This window comes from Lissotriton vulgaris, chromosome 8 (assembly GCF_964263255.1).
Source record: "Lissotriton vulgaris chromosome 8, aLisVul1.2, whole genome shotgun sequence".
In the NCBI taxonomy this organism is placed as follows: domain Eukaryota; kingdom Metazoa; phylum Chordata; class Amphibia; order Caudata; family Salamandridae; genus Lissotriton; species Lissotriton vulgaris.
In genome coordinates this window covers 1,110,288,580-1,110,309,218 of record NC_141696.1, presented here as the reverse complement: position 1 = coordinate 1,110,309,218, position 20,639 = coordinate 1,110,288,580, and the positions used below count along the sequence as shown (strand labels likewise).

General features: G+C 46.0%; 1 protein-coding gene across 1 annotated transcript in view; it reads right to left on the bottom strand.

The window, feature by feature from the left end:
- CNMD (chondromodulin) overlaps positions 1 to 20,639 on the bottom strand; it is a 105,142-nt gene that overhangs the window by 31,160 nt on the left and 53,343 nt on the right. Inside the window, exon 4 of the mRNA XM_086934915.1 lies at positions 9,283 to 9,396. Coding sequence (XP_086791041.1) covers positions 9,283 to 9,396 — 114 coding nt within the window. The remainder of the gene's footprint in view (positions 1 to 9,282; positions 9,397 to 20,639) is intronic.

The window sequence follows — 20,639 nt, the reverse complement described above, 5'->3', positions numbered from 1 at the left end:
AGCTGTTGCTGTGGTGTTCACCTGCCCTGTACTGTGTGCTCTGCCAAATGAACTCCCCAGCCAGTTAGGGATGCGTCCGTGGTTAGCACCACCTGTGGAACTGGCTCTATGAATGGCCGTCCTTTGGAAAGGTTTTTGGTGTTCCACCACTGCAGAGAGCGATGGGTTCAGCCGTCCACCACCACCAGATCTGTTAATTGACCTTGAGCCTGGTTCCATTGGCTTGCTAAGCACTCTTGCAGAGGGGCGCATTTGGAGTCTTGTGTGCGGTACTACGAAGATGAAAGACGCCATCATTCCAATTAGCTGCATGAGCACTTGAGCTGGTAGTGAGTGTTGTTGTTGGAATTTTTGTATAAGAGCTTGCATACCTTGTATTCTTGCTGGATTGGGGGATGCAAGTGCTATGGAGGTATCTAATGTGGCACCCACATTCTGTTGAGACAGGGATGGTTGGAGATGTGACTTTGTTTGGTATATAGTGAACCTGAGTTTGTGTAATAGGTGAATGGTCTGGTGTGTGTGCTGCACGCACTGGTGGTATGACTTGGCTTTTATTAGCCAGTCGTGAAGATATGGGAAGACATGGAGGTTTTCCCTTCTCAAGTGTGCTGCTACTACTGTGAGACACTTTGTGAAAACTCGGGGTGCTGTAGTCACTCCGAAAGGGAGGACTTTGAAATGGTAATGCTGACCTTTTAGTACAAACCGAAGGTACTTTCTGTGAGCTTGGTGAATGGGAATGTGGATGTAGGCGTCCTTGAGATCTAGGGTAGCAAGGAAGTCATTTTATTTTAACAGAGTAAGGACCAGCTGTAATGTGATTGTGTCTAATAAAGGTCTGAGGAAGCCGTCCTTTTTGGGAATAAGGAAAAATATGGAGCAAACTGCTGTGTTTTGATGGTGTACAGGAACTGGTTCTATTGCATTTATCTGTAGTAGAGAGGCCACTTCTTGTTTTAGGAGTGTGAGATGCTCTTGTGACATGGGACGCTGTCTGGGTGGTATTGTTGGAGGAGTGGAAGTGAGCTCCAGGCAATAACCTGACTGAACTATTTGTCTCACCCACCTGTCTGTTGTGATGGAGTTCCAGACAGGTAGAAACTGTTATAATCTCTCCCCGACAGGAGTGTAATGGTCTGGGGGGAAGGGAGGGAAGTCACTGTTTGGGAGTGGAGGCAGTGTGGGTGTTGTTACCTCTGACTGTACCTTTAGTATTGTTGCCTCTGTATCCTCCTCTGTAATAACCTCTATTGGGTGAGGATTGGGTGGGTGCTTTGTAAGAAGTGGAGGCAGTATCTGTTGGAAAATTTCTGGAGGCGGCCTTGTAAGAGGAGCGACGAAAGGACGCTCTGGGAGTCTGAGTTTGTAAAGCTCCCATGGACTTTGCAGTGTCAGTATCCTTCTTCATTTTTTCTAGGGAAGTATCAACAGTAGGACCAAAAAGGTGTTGCTGGTCAAAAGATTGATTAAGAATACTGGTTTGTACCCAGAAACGTGCAGCCGGGCATGTCTACATAAAAGTATGCCTGTATTTATTGCTCTTGAGCCTGTATCAGCAGCATTCAAAGCGGAACAGATGGAAGTATTAGTTATAACCTTCTCTTCCTGTATTAAGTCAGAAGCACTGGTCTTATATTTGTCTGGCAAATGTTGCATAAGGGTTTCAAGCTTATCCTAGTGAGCCCTCTCATACCTTGCCAACAGAGCTGATGAAGCATGACATCCTTCGGGTGTGTGAGGGCATCAAGATCAGGACACACTGTCCCCCACAAACAGAGATGTAGGACAAACAAGAGTTCCTTTCCCTTACTGACAGCTTCCTGACAGCTTCCTGACAGCTCCTGAGGCGGAAGCCGGGAGAGAAACCTTTCATTTTTAAAAATTTGCATTTGTGTCACTAATTTCGCCGAAATACTTTGTACTTTTAACTGAACCTCACTCACCCGTTTTCCTCCTGAAGCGGGCTCTCAGTCACTAAATCAGCGACCCCCTCGCTGCAACGTTAAGCATCAAACAATCTTCCCTGCCGCCATTCTCGGCGAGGGAGAGAGGCCACGCCCACTTAGGCCACGCCCACCCGCCGCCCTCGGTACTTAAACGCTGCCTTCAGCGCAACTTGTTTAGATTCCTGACAGCTCCTGAGGCGGAAGCCGGGAGAGAAACCTTTCATTTTTAAAAATTTGCATTTGTGTCACTAATTTCGCCGAAATACTTTGTACTTTTAACTGAACCTCACTCACCCGTTTTCCTCCTGAAGCGGGCTCTCAGTCACTAAAACAGCGACCCCCTCGCTGCAACGTTAAGCATCAAACAATCTTCCCTGCCGCCATTCTCGGCGAGGGAGAGAGGCCACGCCCACTTAGGCCACGCCCACCCGCCGCCCTCGGTACTTAAACGCTGCCTTCAGCGCAACTTGTTTAGATTCCTGACAGCTCCTGAGGCGGAAGCCGGGAGAGAAACCTTTCATTTTTAAAAATTTGCATTTGTCTCACTAATTTCGCCGAAATACTTTGTACTTTTAACTGAACCTCACTCACCCGTTTTCCTCCTGAAGCGGGCTCTCAGTCACTAAATCAGCGACCCCCTCGCTGCAACGTTAAGCATCAAACAATCTTCCCTGCCGCCATTCTCGGCGAGGGAGAGAGGCCACGCCCACTTAGGCCACGCCCACCCGCCGCCCTCGGTACTTAAACGCTGCCTTCAGCGCAACTTGTTTAGATTCCTGACAGCTCCTGAGGCGGAAGCCGGGAGAGAAACCTTTCATTTTTAAAAATTTGCATTTGTGTCACTAATTTCGCCGAAATACTTTGTACTTTTAACTGAACCTCACTCACCCGTTTTCCTCCTGAAGCGGGCTCTCAGTCACTAAAACAGCGACCCCCTCGCTGCAACGTTAAGCATCAAACAATCTTCCCTGCCGCCATTCTCGGCGAGGGAGAGAGGCCACGCCCACTTAGGCCACGCCCACCCGCCGCCCTCGGTACTTAAACGCTGCCTTCAGCGCAACTTGTTTAGATTCCTGACAGCTCCTGAGGCGGAAGCCGGGAGAGAAACCTTTCATTTTTAAAAATTTGCATTTGTGTCACTAATTTCGCCGAAATACTTTGTACTTTTAACTGAACCTCACTCACCCGTTTTCCTCCTGAAGCGGGCTCTCAGTCACTAAAACAGCGACCCCCTCGCTGCAACGTTAAGCATCAAACAATCTTCCCTGCCGCCATTCTCGGCGAGGGAGAGAGGCCACGCCCACTTAGGCCACGCCCACCCGCCGCCCTCGGTACTTAAACGCTGCCTTCAGCGCAACTTGTTTAGATTCCTGACAGCTCCTGAGGCGGAAGCCGGGAGAGAAACCTTTCATTTTTAAAAATTTGCATTTGTGTCACTAATTTCGCCGAAATACTTTGTACTTTTAACTGAACCTCACTCACCCGTTTTCCTCCTGAAGCGGGCTCTCAGTCACTAAATCAGCGACCCCCTCGCTGCAACGTTAAGCATCAAACAATCTTCCCTGCCGCCATTCTCGGCGAGGGAGAGAGGCCACGCCCACTTAGGCCACGCCCACCCGCCGCCCTCGGTACTTAAACGCTGCCTTCAGCGCAACTTGTTTAGATTCCTGACAGCTCCTGAGGCGGAAGCCGGGAGAGAAACCTTTCATTTTTAAAAATTTGCATTTGTGTCACTAATTTCGCCGAAATACTTTGTACTTTTAACTGAACCTCACTCACCCGTTTTCCTCCTGAAGCGGGCTCTCAGTCACTAAAACAGCGACCCCCTCGCTGCAACGTTAAGCATCAAACAATCTTCCCTGCCGCCATTCTCGGCGAGGGAGAGAGGCCACGCCCACTTAGGCCACGCCCACCCGCCCCTTTTTCTGCACATTTAAGATGTGCAACTACCGGACGCGCAGCGGACGGGCGCAGCGGGCGCGCCGTCAGCGCGCCGAAGGCGCGCCAAAGGCAAGCCCGTCTGGGCCCGTCCGGGCCAAGACGGCCTTAGGCCTAGCCACTATGCCCAATCGGCAAAATGGCATCTCATACCCCAGAGACTCACTGCTTGCCTGGAACCGTGGAAAACACCCCCAGTGCAAATATATCCACAAGGAGGACACACCCTATGTAGGATGCACCCTCTGTAATAACCTCGAGGAAACGGAATACCACCCAGGTCTCCGGCTCGGTCTTCTGAATTGCAGATCCCTGGTAAAGCATGCCCATGAAATCAACATCCTTGTCCAGGACTCGCGGCTAGATCTGCTATTTTTGACAGAAACTTGGCTAACCCCGCACAACGACTTCGATGTGGCCAATGCAACTCCCCCCGGCTACCAAATTTGCTGCCTTAATAGGCCAATCGGTAGAGGCGGAGGCTTAGCCATACTCTTCAAAGATCACCTTAAATGCAGAATCGAGACCGGATCTGTTAAAGACTGTGAGAACTGCTACTTCACAATCCAGATCTCTCCTTCCACCTCCCTTTCTGGAATACTTGTGTACCGACCCCCAGGATCCCTAGGGGAATTTACCAGCACTCTGATTGACCATATCTTACTCAAGTCCATCTCGGTCTCTAATTTCCTCCTCTTAGGGGACTTTAATATTCATTTCTTGGACCCCACGAATAATACCGCAGCAAACCTGCTTGCTGATCTCACCACAGCCGACCTCCTCCTGCAAAATCCTAAAGCCACCCACGAGAAGGGCCAACTCCTAGACCCCATTTTCTCTAACATTGCGAACCTGTACGCCCAGGACCCCACCCCCCTGCCCTGGACAGACCACATGCTGATTCCCATGCTCTGGCCACTCGACACATCTCCAGGGCCTTCTTATAAAACCAGGGTACAAACCAGACAATGGCATAAATTAGTTCCAGAGGAATGGGAAGCCAAACTACGCAATACCATCCCCCCTTTGTCCACGGACCCTAATACCGCGGACAGAGAATTCATGGATTGGCTAGTCCAACCTCTAGACAGCTCCATTCCACTGACTAGCTCGCTAAAACACATGAAAAGAATTAGTCCTTCCCCCTGGTACACACCCGCCCTTGCCTCTCTCAAAAAGCATTGCAAAAAGACAGAACGCCTATGGAGAAAATACAAAACAGCTGAAGAGAAAAGCGTCTACCTCTGCTCCATGAAAGCTTACAAACAAGCCCTACATGACGCAAAAAGGACTTATTTCGAGGAAAAGATAAAAAACTCTGCCTGCTCATCCAAGGAGACCTTCTCCATTTTTAAAGAACTCCTCCGTGTCCCTGCCCCCCCCCCAGAAACCCATGGACCCCAAAGAAGCCGAGGAAAAATGCGCCATGTTGGCCTCCTTCTTTGATGAAAAAATAAAAAAAATACTCTCCTCCCTCCCACCTGCCAACTCCAACATCTCAGAAAGAGCCAAGGAGCAGACGCCTCCCGTAGACACACCCTTTTTAGAGTCGCTCGGCCCGGTCTCAGAAGAAGAAGTAAGAATCACATTTGCCTCAACCAAGAGCGGAGCCCCTAGCGACCCGGTCCCCATACGTTTCGCTAAAATTATCATGCAGACTATAGTCCCTCAACTGACTGCCCTGATCAATATCTCACTGGAACAAGGAGTGGTCCCTCCCACCTGGAAGGAAGCCGTAGTCAAAGCGCTTCTCAAGAAACCGTCGCTTGACCCCACTGACCTCTCCAACTACAGACCCATTTCACTTCTTCCCTGGATAGGCAAAGTCGCCGAAAAATTAGTTAACAAAAAGTTGTCACAATATCTCGAGTCAAACCATCTTCTCAACGACTCGCAGACTGGCTTCAGACCTGGCCAAGGCACAGACACTGCACTCCTTGTGGCAGTGGAAAGAACCAGGGAAATCATCGACTCAGGAGGATCAGTGGCAGTGGTCCTCCTAGACCTAAGTGCGGCCTTTGATACGGTCAGCCACCAGGTTCTAATCCACCGCCTCGGGACTGTTGGAGTTAAGGGCAAAGCCCTGAAGTGGCTCTCGTCCTTTCTCTCCCGACGCTCTTATCAAGTATGGGAAGGCGAAAGCCGCTCCTCTTCCATCCCCCTCCAGTGCGGTGTGCCACAGGGCTCTTCCCTGAGCCCTACGTTATTCAACGTTTATATGGCCCCACTGGAGGAACTTGTCTCACCCTTCGGAGTCACCATCGTCAGCTACGCCGACGACACGCAACTGGTGGTCACTCTCTCCCACCCCAAACTCGAGCCCTCCAACCTCCACGACTGCCTTACCAGCGTTTATCAGTGGATGAGCGACTCTGCCTTGAAGCTTAATGGCTCCAAGACAGAGATCCTGGTCCTCGGACAAAAAACGACTAACATCCCTTCCAACTTCTGGCCCGCCTGCATGGGCGAACCTCCCACTCCCAAAAAGGAGGTCAAGAGCCTTGGCGTGTGGCTGGAGACCGACCTTACCTTCCGGACCCAGGCCAGAAAGACGGCCGGAACCTGCTACGGGTTACTTAAATCCTGCAGGAAAGTAATCCCTCTCCTACCCTTCCAGTCGCGCCTTATGCTGATCCGGGGCTTAATCCTATCCAGGTTGGATTATAGCAACGCCATCTACCTGGGCGCCCCGGAATCCACCTTCCAAACTCTGCAAAAGGCTCAGAACGCCGCCGCCAGACTCCTAACAAGCACCCCGGCCAGATCATCGGCCAAACCCGCTCTGAGGAAGCTACACTGGCTCCCGATCAAAGAAAGGGTCACTTTCAAGGCCCTCTGCCTGGCCCACAAGGCTCTCCATAACACCGGCCCCCCCATACTAAATAACTGGATCACCCCCTACAGACCCATGAGAGCGCTTCGCTCAGAGCACGGAAACCTTATCACGATCCCCATGGTAAAAAAGGCCCGGATAGGGGGCCGCCGCTTCTCGGTAAACACCGGACTCAAGTGGAACGCACTCCCTCTGAACCTCAGAACAGAGCCTGATCTACTTCGGTTCAGAAAAACCCTCAAAACTCTCCTCTTCCCCTAATCCGGTCTCTTACCTATCCGCTCCCCCTCATGAGTAACAGGGTTCTAGCGCTGGGATACCCCCGTGGTGACTACGCGCTCTACAAACTCTAAATAATAATAAATAATAACTTTCTCTCTCTTCTGATAGGAACAGTGACTCTCGTTGGTTGTAAGGTTCTCCTCAGGAGCATGAGTCACTGGACCTTGATGTAGCTCCCTGTGTCCCCCCTCTCTCTAATTTTGTATTTCCAGTTTTTCTCTTCTTCCTTTGCTGGCTTCATTTTGGGAAACAGGCAGGATCTTCAGGTTCCCATTGAATTCACTCAACAAGTTACAGTTTCAGGAATATAGTTTGCAAGACATCTTGAACTAAACTTTTCCTTAGACTAATGGAGCGTAGATGAGGGCCCCTGATCTATATTTCCCAGCTACTGTGAGTAGGCTTTGGTGGTTAATTTTGGTTTGTTTAATGCACCCTATGTAACTATGAGATTGTTTCAAGAAGCAAACCTTGGCCCTTAGCAGAGCGGATGAATGATGCCGTAATACAAACTGGACACCAGTTACTTAAAAAGCCTGTTCAACAAGTCTGCCTTTGGACTCCTTCAGGGGCTCTAGTGTTCCCCCATAAATTGTTTCTTCATCACAGGCAACTGTTTATCCTCCGTAATTTTTTCACCTTGGAACTCTTTATAAATAATATGGTATTTGGTGCAGGAGTAGTGGGCGCTGGAATATCTGATTGCAGCCGTTATCCTCGCACCAAATTCACACAATCATTTGATAATGAGTCTGGAATATGATAGAGCTTGTGGACTAGGCTTTGCCAGATCCTCTCCCACTTATATTCAGAATTAGAAGCCCATTACAAGGCCCTTTTCTGCTGGAATTTACTAAATTGGAACAGGGCTAAATATCAGCGGGTAATACTACAGGGTGTTTCCAGCTCCCCTGGTTGTACAGGAAGAACATGGAAGTGGGCAATGTTCTGCAAATGTCCACAGCTCCAGAAGCCCGTACCCATGTCCATTGTTTCCGGGCAGGAATTGTTGGGTCCAGTATTTGGACCCCATGGTCCTGAGCCTTGAAACACCTCAGGATGGCCCAGAATCGTACCCCAGCTGAAGACATCAGTCAGGCCGCTTGTGGTGACGGCCGTTGTAGAGTGGTTGGCTCAAAGCTCTTGTTTGACCTAAGACGTCTACTAGACATATATCTGGTGATGGATATCTTAAGGTATTGTGGGCTCCTATTCCACAGAGGCAGTGGAGTAATCACAGTACTTTGACATCCATTCTGACTTTCACAAGGAGTCAATGCAAACGGGTGACATGTTCATGCGTACCCTTTCATTCTAAGAATGGCTCTCCTCTCTGGCTCTCCTATGACAAGCGCCTCAAGACGTATATTGGCGGCATAAGACACAGGAAGGCTTTGTGGTCCTGTGCAAGCTCGGTTTGTACCTTATCGGAAACGTTCTCCAATCATGTTATAACGTATACATGCCCCTAAATTATCCAAACAGCAGAAAAAGTATGAATCCCAACATTTAATGCAAGCACAATTATGACCATGACATTTGTTGTCAGAATTTACATTTTAAAATGGCAGGGTGTGGAGGGGGAAGGGAGTCAAGATACAAGCAGAGGTGTGCAAATGCAAATGATTTAAAAGCGCACTGCTAGTCTCACTGTTAAATGTGAAACTGAAGAGGAAAGTTAAACTGCAGTATAAATGTTCACTTGAGGTCCATTTGATTGAAAATGTTATGGCCCGAAAAATACAATCAAGGTTTGACATTTTCTGCCTTTTTGGGGCTGCATTTTCTTCTCGTCACACTCTGAGGTTTGCTGTTGCTCAAAATTCAATGCTATGATTTTCTCTCATTCACCCATCTGCACACCGTATACTCATTTTTTGAAATGCGTTCTCCCGCCCAACCCTTTCCCCCATCATATTGTCCTCCCCCCTGCGAGTTAACATGTTATTACAAGCAATGTTGTGTTCATTCTACCAGACTGTTTGTGAAGCAAACTTATGCATTCATGGCTGGTGTTATCTCCTGATTGTTTCTTTGGGATCAGTCTTATAGCTAGCCATGCACGGGTTCAGCATCTGCGACAAGTAATGATCGTAAATGATGCAAACATGCAATTTCAGTTATTTGGTACTGCTGTGATACATGGAAATATGTAAAATTAATAAAGAAATTTAAACGAAAAAAAGATTTTCTCTCATTCACAATGCCTTACACATGTCCCTTAAAGGTGAACAACAGATCCAGTACAAATAACATTTGTTAGTTACTAGAGATACATACCAAATCAAAGGAGAGTGTCTCTTTTGTCATGGTGCCAACATCTGGAATATGTGCTTTCGCCTGTGCTTTTATGTAGCATTTTTCTCCTCCAGCAAAGCGAATCCCTGTTATGCCCTAAAAACAAGGAACACTTTGTAATTAGATAGATTAATTTATTTGCTGTAAATTAAAACTGCAATCAAATTATGATATTGCACGTCAGGCATTATTATGGTAGTTACATATTAAATCTGAATTCAGAGGTCAATACATTTATGTTAGCCATATTCAAAATGATAATTGGCTTCGAAAGAAGCATTTAGACCCAATTTCATGTGAGGTTAGTGTTATTGCTGCCTCAGCTTCTGCAGGTAAGCGTGGTTCAAGTCGACAGAAGACCGAATTGAATTTACTAAATTTTCCCTAGTCCATCGTCTGTCGCTCTCCCCCGGACCCGCCCTGCCCCATCGCGCCTACCTGCAGGAGCAGCGACTGGTTATTGGGTGAATCCGTGTCTCCGAGACACACTCAAAAGCCATGTCGCCTAGATTTACGAACATTTTCCACCGGATTTAAGTCACAAAAAATGTTGTTTTAGTATTTGGTTTCTGTCACAAAACAAGTATTGTGCTGGAAAGTAGCCCCAAAGTAACTCAAAGTTTGCTACTCAGCCTTACTTTTGGTCTAATGGGCGTACCTTGGGTGGAACATGGTTGTTCCACTGCAACCACCTATGGTCATTGATGCAGATCCATATCTACTGAAAAAGTAGAAGGGGATTTGCATAAAAAATGTGCCTCCTTGAGGCAGGTGAGACATGTAAGAAAGGTTTTCTTTTCTAAAAAAACTTTTTAACTTTGATTGTGTGCTGTACTGTACAGCACACATGCAAAGTTTGAACACTTTTTAACTATATCTAAGCATAATATTGTGTACTGGACCTTCCCTTCCAGTACAAACCCTATGATGCCCTATGGTGAAAGGTGTGCGCATAGGTGCAGGGCACCCTAAAGTGTGCCAGTGCTAGGGAAGAGAACAAAACTACCATATCTTAGTAAAAACAGCACTGTTCTGCCCTCTCCCTTACATGCAATGCAGTGTATAAACTTTGGTTGCCGTTCTGCATTGTGTGAAAACGGAATAAATCTTTTACTTGGGTTTCGTTCCCAGGCCATTGGAACAAACACAATTGAAAATAAGGATTTATAGAAATAAAACCCAGGAATGCAAATGTTTGCTTTGCTGTAGGGCACTCTTTTACATTTTTGACGTCACCAAATGTTTAATTGGGAGGTGATTGTGAAATCCATCTTTTCCTCTTTAATCTTCCTTACTGTAAATACCACTCTATGAAATTCGCAACACTCCACTTACATACCCAATCATTCCCTTATTCTAGATATTTTTCGTTGACTTGAACAATTCTGTGAATTTAATAATTAAACAAAAGCTGTGTCCTGTTTAAAATGTCCTCACAAAATGCTACATAAGTTACAGATTCTGTATATAGTGTCACATCTACCCGATGTGATATCTTCATAGTGAAGCATTAAATGTGATGTTTATAGTTTTCAAATTTCCTGTGGTGAAAACGGGTTGACAGCCACCATAATGTCCCAAAGTTAGGAAGCCTAGAAAATGTCTCTCTGGTACAGAGCAAGCAGCCACCTACAATGATGCAGTAGAAACTTTAATGTCTGAGTTTCCCTAAACGTTTTTCATGCTTTGTGTAGGACTACTAACATTCGTGGTACATATACTTCATGAAAGTTGATTATATTTATTAAAGACCAGACGCGCGTATTTAAATATTTTGCTCGAAATTTCTTGCGTTAGCGAATTTTCTCCATATTTTAGAGCATATAATTAATGCTAAGGGATTTAATAAAACAATGTTATAGTGTTTTTTCATATAACCGTCTAAAAGGTGCAATGTATAAAAAGCTATACTATTATTATATTGGAAACTGTTTAAAGCATGTGAAAAGCAGTACTATCACTGATTATATTTTTTGAATTTAATTGGCTGAAGCCATATAACCAGGGATAGCCCAGGGAGGGCGGTTGTGAATAAAGTTAGGGGCAAATAAACAAGGGCTTTATCTCCGCTTTTTTGGCTTTAAAAGCCAAAGAAGCGGAGATAAAAATATCACCCTATCAACAACAGGGTGCTAACATGTAAAATCGCATGTTAGCACCCTTTTTCACTACGCTTCCCTTTGAATCTCCATTCCAGAGCAAAATAATAGGAAAGATGTCGCTAAGCGACATTTCTCTTATTATCAAGCTTCACGCTAACCCTGTTAGAGACAAAAAAAGCAGCGCTACCCACGGTTAATGCTGCTTTTTTATGTCTGCTAGTAATTTTCAGATTTAGCCATGTAATCCAATGGGAGATGGATTACTTGGCTATCAACACGGATATCCCTATCCTTGTAGTTTTATCGCTGCATTACCAGCGATAACCTCCCAAAATGCCGCTATAGCTGGATTTTTTATCGCCTAGGTGGTAAGCATTGTTAATAACGCGATAACCAGGCGATATCATCCAGCGATAGCGGGCGTCAAAAAAATTAATGTTATACGCCCTTAGCGTTAATTTTCCCTGTTCCTTGTTAATATGCCCCTTAGTTTTTTATCTAAGGACAGCTTTACTACGAGCTTACACAGTGCAGCAAGTAAATTTGTTGCGTTGTGTGAATGGGAGAGAGCAGAACTGTATCATCTCAACTAAGAAGTGGTGCAGTTCTGCTCTGTTCCTGCAGTGGCACACTTTTGGCAATAATGCACCAATACAGGCACCCTTGCGCCATAGTGCAAGGGTGTCTGCATTGTGGTCAGCATAGTTTTTGTGCAGGAACGGGTACCTTCCCATGCAAAAGCTATGCTTTAAGCCATTTTCGTTTGTGTATGTGTGTTGTAGAATGCAGCACAGAGGCAAAGAAGAAAAAAAGAAGGAGGGGAAATTAAAACATTTCTTCTCGTTACGCCTACCTCCGAGAGATGCACAATTTTTATGCAAATCCCTGTCTGCAACAGTTCGTCGAAACCCATGGGTGGCTATAAGCCCATGCACCATCTAAAGAAAGGCCCCTTGATGCAAAGCAACTCAATGAAGCACGTTGTGCTGCATTGCATTACTTAGGTTACAGTTCAACACAAATCACTATTTGCGTTGGATTGCATATCCCACTAGTAGACTTTGCATCAGGTCTGCGTTAATGTATGCACACATCTTTGCAACGTAGTACACAGGTGTTTGTATTAGTCTACCATACTCTTTGTACTGGAAGGGTGCCCATTCAGTACAAAATAGTATGCCTAGAGAAACTTAAAAACGTTTCCCACTGCGGATGTGTGCTGTACAGTGCACCACACATGCAAAGTGAATAAAATGGTAGCAGAAACAAAAACATTTATCCTTTTTAGGTCGAGCCTAACGTTGCAGCGCGCATTCGCTGCTTGCTCTGCGAATGCTGTGGAAGCCGCGCCTTCGCTCCACCATATTTTTGAATGGCTGGTGTCATTGTCCATGGGAAAAGCTGCCTTCCGATTGATAATGAGGCTTGTTAGTCCCTCCTTGTTACCGGCCTGTCGCCATTTGATACCTCCCATGAGGACTTGATCTTTTACTTGTGGTGTTACACGGTCTCCTTCATTAGTCGGTAAGCACTATTTTTTTTCAATCGGCTCTGGCAATGGCGGCCGAGTGTATATTTTTCGATCGCGCTTTCACTTTAACAATAGCTGCCGGCCAACCCCGTGAGTGCTGTGTGGGACGGCAGCTATTGTTAAAGTAAAAACGTGATGCAAATATAAACAAGCGGCTGCCTTTGCGAAATGGCGACACCTTGTTATATTCACTCGGTGATACCAAACCCACTGATTCCGCTTGCATTTCTGACAGGTGCAGCGTTGCATTTCCGATGTCAGGGCTTGACCTTGACCGCATTTCCAAACGCAGAGAAGAGCGCGCTTCCCCTGCCTCCCCCAGGACACCTCTGCAGTGTAAGATAGCGTCGTATAAGCCTCTGCAAACAGGCGTAGGGCTGGGATGTGTAGGTCTGTGCAATCACACAACAGCCCACAAATGCCACCCTCTGTAGCACAAGGTGTGGCTGGATGGTAACAACTTTTCATCACATCTCATTTAGTGTCTTGCCCAACACACTCATTCATTAAAAAGTGTATTTCCTGCTTCAATATTTTTGTCCAAACCATTGAACTTCTGGTGATGTGTCGCCTACTAATTCTCAAGGTCATCTTTGTCGAAGCATCTTTTATTTTTGAGGTGATGAGTTCTGTCTGAGTGTCTGTTGCTTCTCTGTTTCTGATTCATGCTGCTTGTGGGGGGCGGCTAGTGATTTCTGGCTGGTTGTATATGAAATATGAACAGAGCTGGGTCCCCTCCTCTGCATTCGAGATGGATTTTGCAGAGTAAAACACAGCGGCAGAGCCTGACTGCAGTATCATGCAGCGCTTTGCCCTAGAAGCGCTTTTTTGGCCATATCTGTCTTCACCTCGATTGTATTTTAACACTTTATGCAGTCAAGCAACTTTGACCTCCTTGTTATCCAGGGCTCACTAGCGCAGGATACAAGGGAAGTTAAAATGGTGGACTCGTTGGCCGAGAGCGTTCGCAGGCCCATCCGGTGTGTCACCCTCTTCTCTGCTGAATCAATCAATCAATCAATCACTGAACTTGTAAAGCGCACTACTCACCCGTGAGGGTCTCAAGGCGCTGAGGGGGGGGGGGGAGGGGGACCTGCTGCTACTGCTCGAAGAGCCAGGTCTTGAGGAGCTTCCTGAAGGTGAGCAGGTCCTGGGTCTGCCGCAGGTGGGTGGGGAGGGTGGCCCAGGTCTTGGCAGTGAGGAAGGAGAAGGATCTGTCTCCGGAGGTGGTACGCTGGATTCGTGACTCGGCGCGAGGGCGAGGCTGGCGGAGCGGAGCTGGCGGGCGGGGGTGTAGAAGTTGAGTCTGTTGTTCAGGTAGGCTGGTCTGGAGTTGTGGAGTGCTTTTTGTGCGTGGGTGAGGAGCTTGAAGGTGATCCTCTTGTTGATGGGGAGCCAGTGAAGGTCTCTGAGGAGGGGGGTGATGTGGCTACGTCGGGGGAGGTTGAGGATCAGGCGGGCCGAGGCTTTCTGGATGCGTTGTAGTCGCTGTAGGGGTTTGGTCGGGATTCCTGCGTAGAGTGCGTTGCTGTAGTCCAGCCGGCTGCTGACGAGGGCTTGGGTCACCGTTCTTCTGGTTTCGATCGGGATCCACTTGTAGAACCTGCAAAGCATGCGGAGGGTGTTGTAGCAGGAGGAGGAGACGGCGCTGACCTGCTTGGACATGGAGAGGGAGGAGTCGAGGATGAATCCCAAGTTGCGTGCGTGGTCCGCGGGCATCAGTGCTGTTCCTAGTGTTGTCGGCCACCAGGAGTCGTCCCAGGCAGACGGGGTAGGCCGAGGATGAGGACTTCCGTCTTGTCCGAGTTCAGTTTCAGGCAGCTGCTCCTCATCCACTTGGCGACGGCCTTCATACCCTCGTGGAGGTTGTTTTTGGCGGTATGCGGGTCCTTGGTAAGGGAGAGGGTGAGCTGGGTGTCGTCGGTGTAGGAGATGATGTTCAGGTCGTGTTGGCGGGCCACTTGTGCGAGGGGCCTTGTAGATGTTGAACAGCGTCGGGCTGAGGGATGAGTCCTGGGGTACGCTGCAGATGAGGTTGGTAGCTTTGGATCGGTAGGGTGGGAGGCGGACACTCTGGGTTCTGTCGGGGAGTCCAGGGCTTTCTCCCGAATTCCGGCGTCTTGGAGGCGTGTTCTTAGTGCGTGGTGGCAGACCGTGTCGAAGGCGGCTGACAGGTCCAGGAGGATGAGGGCTGAGGTTTCACCGTTATCTAGTTGGCATCAGATGTCGTCTGTGATTATATGCTAGTTTCAAATACTATTATAACAAAGTCCCACTTGGAAAAACTCCCTATGGTGTTCTCGGATCATAACCCATTACTTTTAACAATAGATATTGATAAAATACCGCAAGATCAGGTTAATTGGACATTTGAAAGGACACTATTAATGAATGAAAAATACTGCCAAATGATGGAAAAATGGATACCAGAATTTCTGGAAGATAATATAGGCAGTACATCCTTAGATGTGGTCTGGGACACACTTAAAGCTGCTATTAGGGGTGAAACAATCTGATTTTCTATAAGATACAACAAGGAGAAAAAACAAATAATAACTGAATTAAATAAGAAACTAGCCGAAGAGGAGGAGGAACTTGTAAATACTGTTGTAGCGGGTCAAAACACTGACAGTGCACTACAAAAGGTGTCAATAGCCAAAAATAGAATAATTGAAATCTTTGCTACAAGAGCTATTGACAAAGCTACCTCAAACAAAAGAAAAGGCATATGAATTAAATGAACAAGTAGGGCACCATTTAGCTATCCGTACAAGAAATCAAAATATCATCAATACTATAAAAGAAATCAAAGAAAAAAATAACCTATTAACGCAAGACCCAGAAGCAATAAAAACAGAATTCCAGGCACACTATCAAAATTTATATACAGAGACTGATAAAAATCAACATCTAATCAACACATACTTAGACCAAGAATCAAGACCTAAATTCTTACAAAATGATTATGACAGCCTTGAAGCTATACCCCAATGGATCGAGATTCTACTCTCTATTAACAGCTTACCCTCGGGGAAAGCCGCAGGACTGGACGGTATACCAGTCGAGTTTTATGTAAAATTCTATAAACCACTTAAAGTAATACTCACGGCCCTTATGATTCAAGTATTTATAACAGGAAAACCACCTCAATCCTGGTCAATGGCAAAAATAGTAATTTTCCCCAAAAAAAACAAGGATCCAACTGAACTCGGATCATACCGCCCTATAACTTTGAGTAACTGCGATTCAAAAATTTATTCCAAGATGTTAGCTACCCGATTAGCTCCGATCATCCATAAAATTGTATCGGTACGACAACATGGATTTGTCCCCGGTCGCTCAACTTCAGATCATATACAAAGGGTGATTACATTATTCGATATAACAGAGGTTACGGGAGACCCTATGGCACTTATATTATTGGATGCAGAAAAAGCATTCGATAGGGTCTCCTGGCAATATCTTTGGACAGCCATGAAAAAAAGTGGAATTGTAGAGCAATTCATCAATGCTATTCAGAGTTTATATTATAAACCAGAAGCCGTAGTGATGATAAATGGCGGAATGACGGGCAAGATTAAAATAACTAGGAGAACCAGACAAGGATGTCCATGCTCACCCTTATTATTTGCAATATTCATTGATCCCTTTATCAATAAACTAGAATGTAATCAAAATATTTTACCAATAAAAACACCGAACGGAAATACTAAAATATTAGCTTACGCTGATGACATCGCGATCACCACAAGCAATCCATATGTTACAATAAAGCTGATAGAAGAAGAGGCCCTACGTTTTGGAGAAATCTCGGGGAATAAATTAAACGAAAACAAAACCCAGATAATAATCAACAAGAATATAAATTTAAGCGATGAAAGAATAGTCAGAAATGCTACATATCTCGGCGTTAATATCACCTCTAATCTGAACGAACTTGTCAAAATCAATATAGATCCCCTCCTAAAACAAACATCGGACAGCTTGAGCAGACTAAATAATTTACATTTAACTCTTATAGGGAGATGCAATGTAATTAAAATGATTTATTTACCGAAGTTTTTATATTTTTTTCGCACTATATGTTTAAATTTCGATACACTAATATTCAAACAAATCGAAACACTTTTTTCTCGATTCATATGGGGATATCAAAAGACACGTCGAGCATATAAGCACATCTCACTCCCAAGAATGAGAGGGGGTCTTGCAGCCCCAAATCTTAAAATATATTGGTGGGCCTCATTGCTGAGCTACAGCAAAGGATTACTTATGTCGGATGATTCTCGGATTATTGAAGGGGACGTCCCCTCTCCGCGCAGACTTATTCTGGGAGCAGAAACTGGTGATCATTTATGGCGACTAACATACGACAATCACTTCAAAAAAGTACAATTTAAAACACTGTTAGGTATCTGCAGCGCTTGGTCTAACATCCGGAAATTACTAGGAATAGGCAGATACTCTTATTATACTTATCTCATCCGAAATTACAACCTCCCAGGAATATTTCATGATACATGCATGATCAGATGGATCAACACTGGGATTACACATTTGGGGGTATTTTTTTCACCATTGGCCATTAAATCTTTTGAGGGACTAAAGATGGAATTTGGGCTTGAACATAGGGATTTTTTTAAATATCTTCAAATTAGAGATTTTATAATAAAAAAAGGGGGAGGCAGGGCCGAGTTTCACAAAGTCCCGATTATAGAAGATATTATAGGTAAGACCCCTATGAAAATAGGAGATATTTATAAAACTTTAATCTCACTACTACCAGATGATCTGGATAGACATAGTCTTAAGTGGCAAAATAAACTAAATATCACTATAGACGGTGTACAATCAGCATTTCAACTCTCTCAAACATCACTAATATCTACGAAGTTACAGGCTCAATACTATAAGACTTTCTTTCAACTATATTACACACCGTCCCAGATTGCCAAATGGAGTATGGGTAAAGGTACGAATTGTCCAAAATGCGCTACACATGCCGCCGATATAGTACATATATTTGCCACATGTCACTCACTAAATATAATCAGATCAGAAATTTCTAAATTTCTTTCTGAAATTTTTTAAAGTCCAATTGTTATCACAACAACAGAAATAATGTTGGGATTAGAACAAGGTCTAAGATCCAGGGAAACACAGGGCTTGATATCTATATCTATGGCCCTCTTTAGGATCTGTTTGGCAACTGGATGGCTGGATCCAACGCCTCCGCTATTTCAACAGTGGCGATCAAGACTTCTAGCTAGCTATAGCCTGGAAATAGCTATATACAGGAGGAAGGGGATACATAAGAAAAAAAGGGGTCTCGAGATTTGGGGCCCACTAATTAATTGGCTGCAAAATAACGAATAATGATAGAGAACAAATAACTTATAAGTCATGTGAAAATAACATGACTTAATAGTATGCAAACAAATGGACGAATGAGTATGGAAATAGAAAATAAACATCCCTAACTTTTATAATGTATGGATTTAATATTCTAGCTATTTATCTTTTCTTCTCCTTTCCTTTTTTCTTTAACAATGTGCTAGTATGTCATTCATTATATGTTACCACATTTAGCACGAATTAGTGAAATAAGTGTATATATTTATGTTTTCGTAAAGAAATTATTGACCAAAAAAGTGTATATGCTGGCTGGGCATGGGTGGGGAGGGATTAAAGTTGGGAAGGGACTAATGCAAAAATAAACTGAATAAAGAACAGTTTTAAAAAAAAAGATGTCATCTGTGGCGGCAATGAGGGCTGTCTCGGTGATGTGGTTACGTCTGAATCCGGATTGCGACAGGTCTAGGATGTTGTTGTCCTCGAGGTGGCGGGTCAGCTGTATGTTGGCGATTTTCTCAGTAACCTACGCCGGGAAGCAGGGAGATGGGGTGGAAGTTCTTGAGGTCCTTGGGGTCCGCCTTGGGCTTCTTGAGGAGGGCATTGATTTTGGCGTGCTTCCAGCTTTCCGGGAATGTCGCTGAGTCGAAGGAGATGTTGATGATCTTTCGTGGTTGGGGTGTGATGGTGGCGTCTGCTTTGTTGAACACATGGTGTGGGCAGGGGTCTGCTGGCGATCCAGAGTGGAAGGAGTTCATGATCTTTCGTGTCTCGTCGTCATTGACGTGGGCCCAGGAGGTCAGCTGGTTGGTACAAGTGGTGTTCGGGGTGGGATCTACCGTGGTCGGGGCTGGCGGTGCATTGAAACTGTCCTAGATGTCGATGATCTTGCGGTGGAAGAAGGTGGCCAGTGAGTCGCATAGTTCTTGCGAGGGCGGGATGTTGTTGGTGTTGGCGCTGGGGTTGGAGAGTTCCTTGACGATGCTGAAGAGCTCTTTGCAATCCTGTGCGTTGTTGTCCAGGCGGGCTTTGAAGGAGGATCTCTTGGTTGTTCTGATGAGTTGGTGGTGTCTGCGAACGGCGTCCTTGTGGGTAGCGTGGTTGTCTGACGTGCGGTCTTGGAGCCATTTTTTCTCTAGCATCCAGAATGTGTGTTTGGAGGTCTGGAGTTCTTCGGTGAACCAGGCGGCTTTCTTGCTGGAGTATTTGATGGAGGGCTTCTTTAGTGGGGCGAGGGTGTTTTGGCGCAGTCTTCGATCCACTGTCTGAGGTTTCGGGCGGCAGTGTCTGGGTCGGTGGGGTCGGTTGGAGGGTCCAGGGCGAGGGCGGAGGTCAGTTGGTTCTTGGTGATTTTGCCCCAGAAGTGGTGAGGTAGCTGTTGAGTGTGGTGGTGCGTGGTTGCTTTCTTGAATGAGAAGTGGCACTCCTTCAATTCACATGCAGGGCCGAGGACCCCTGGCACTACCGACCTCTTACTACGTGATGTCATGCATCCCTCATGCCACACTTGTTGCGCCGTGCATCACGCACCCACCCTCTGTGTGTGTAGAGGCCAGTCACTGCGCCCCTGTACAGCTCAATGCTCACTGTTTTATTCTGTCTTTCCCCTTCCTGGTGGAATGAACAGGATTTTTAGACAGAGTTATGTATTTACTGTGCAATTTTGATAATTGGGACCAACCTGCTACTTGCGTCAGTGTACCAGTGACACTGGAAGGGCCGTTTCAAACCTTTCACCTCAGGGACACACAGTCCATTTACACAAGGCATCATATTGCTTGAGCTCCTTCCACTGAAAGTGAGCAGGACACAGAATGGAGAGTGTAACAATCCCAGACAGTACTGTCATTTGTTACTTATGCTAGCTTTGTGAGTGTTGCACATGCACCGGCACTAACAGGACTGCGGCGATGACACTTGGAAACTAATGCAAGTATTGCATGGGGATACAGCTTAAAAAGCCTACAATAACTATCAGAGTTCCAGGCCTTGATGCGCTGGAGGGTTGGGGCCGACATAAGAGTAGGTGGACAAGAGAATGGCAGAGAAGCACGAGCAAGTAGGTACCAGACCTCCCACCATCATGGGTAGCATTACAAGAGCAGCAGCCATCTTGTATCATATGGAGGGGTGGAACAAGACTCGGGGCTCATTTTTGGAGGCTGAGTGGGCCACAGCTCAGTGACCCCTGTACTACTGAAGCAACATTTCTCAGGTGAATGCGGACACTTGGATTATAGTGCACTGGAAGTCGAGGGTAGGATGGCACAGAGGCAGCTGAGCCCAAGATAATCACAGGACCTGTTGTGGGGAGGAAGAGGTGGACAAGACAGCAAATCAGCATGGAGAGCTGC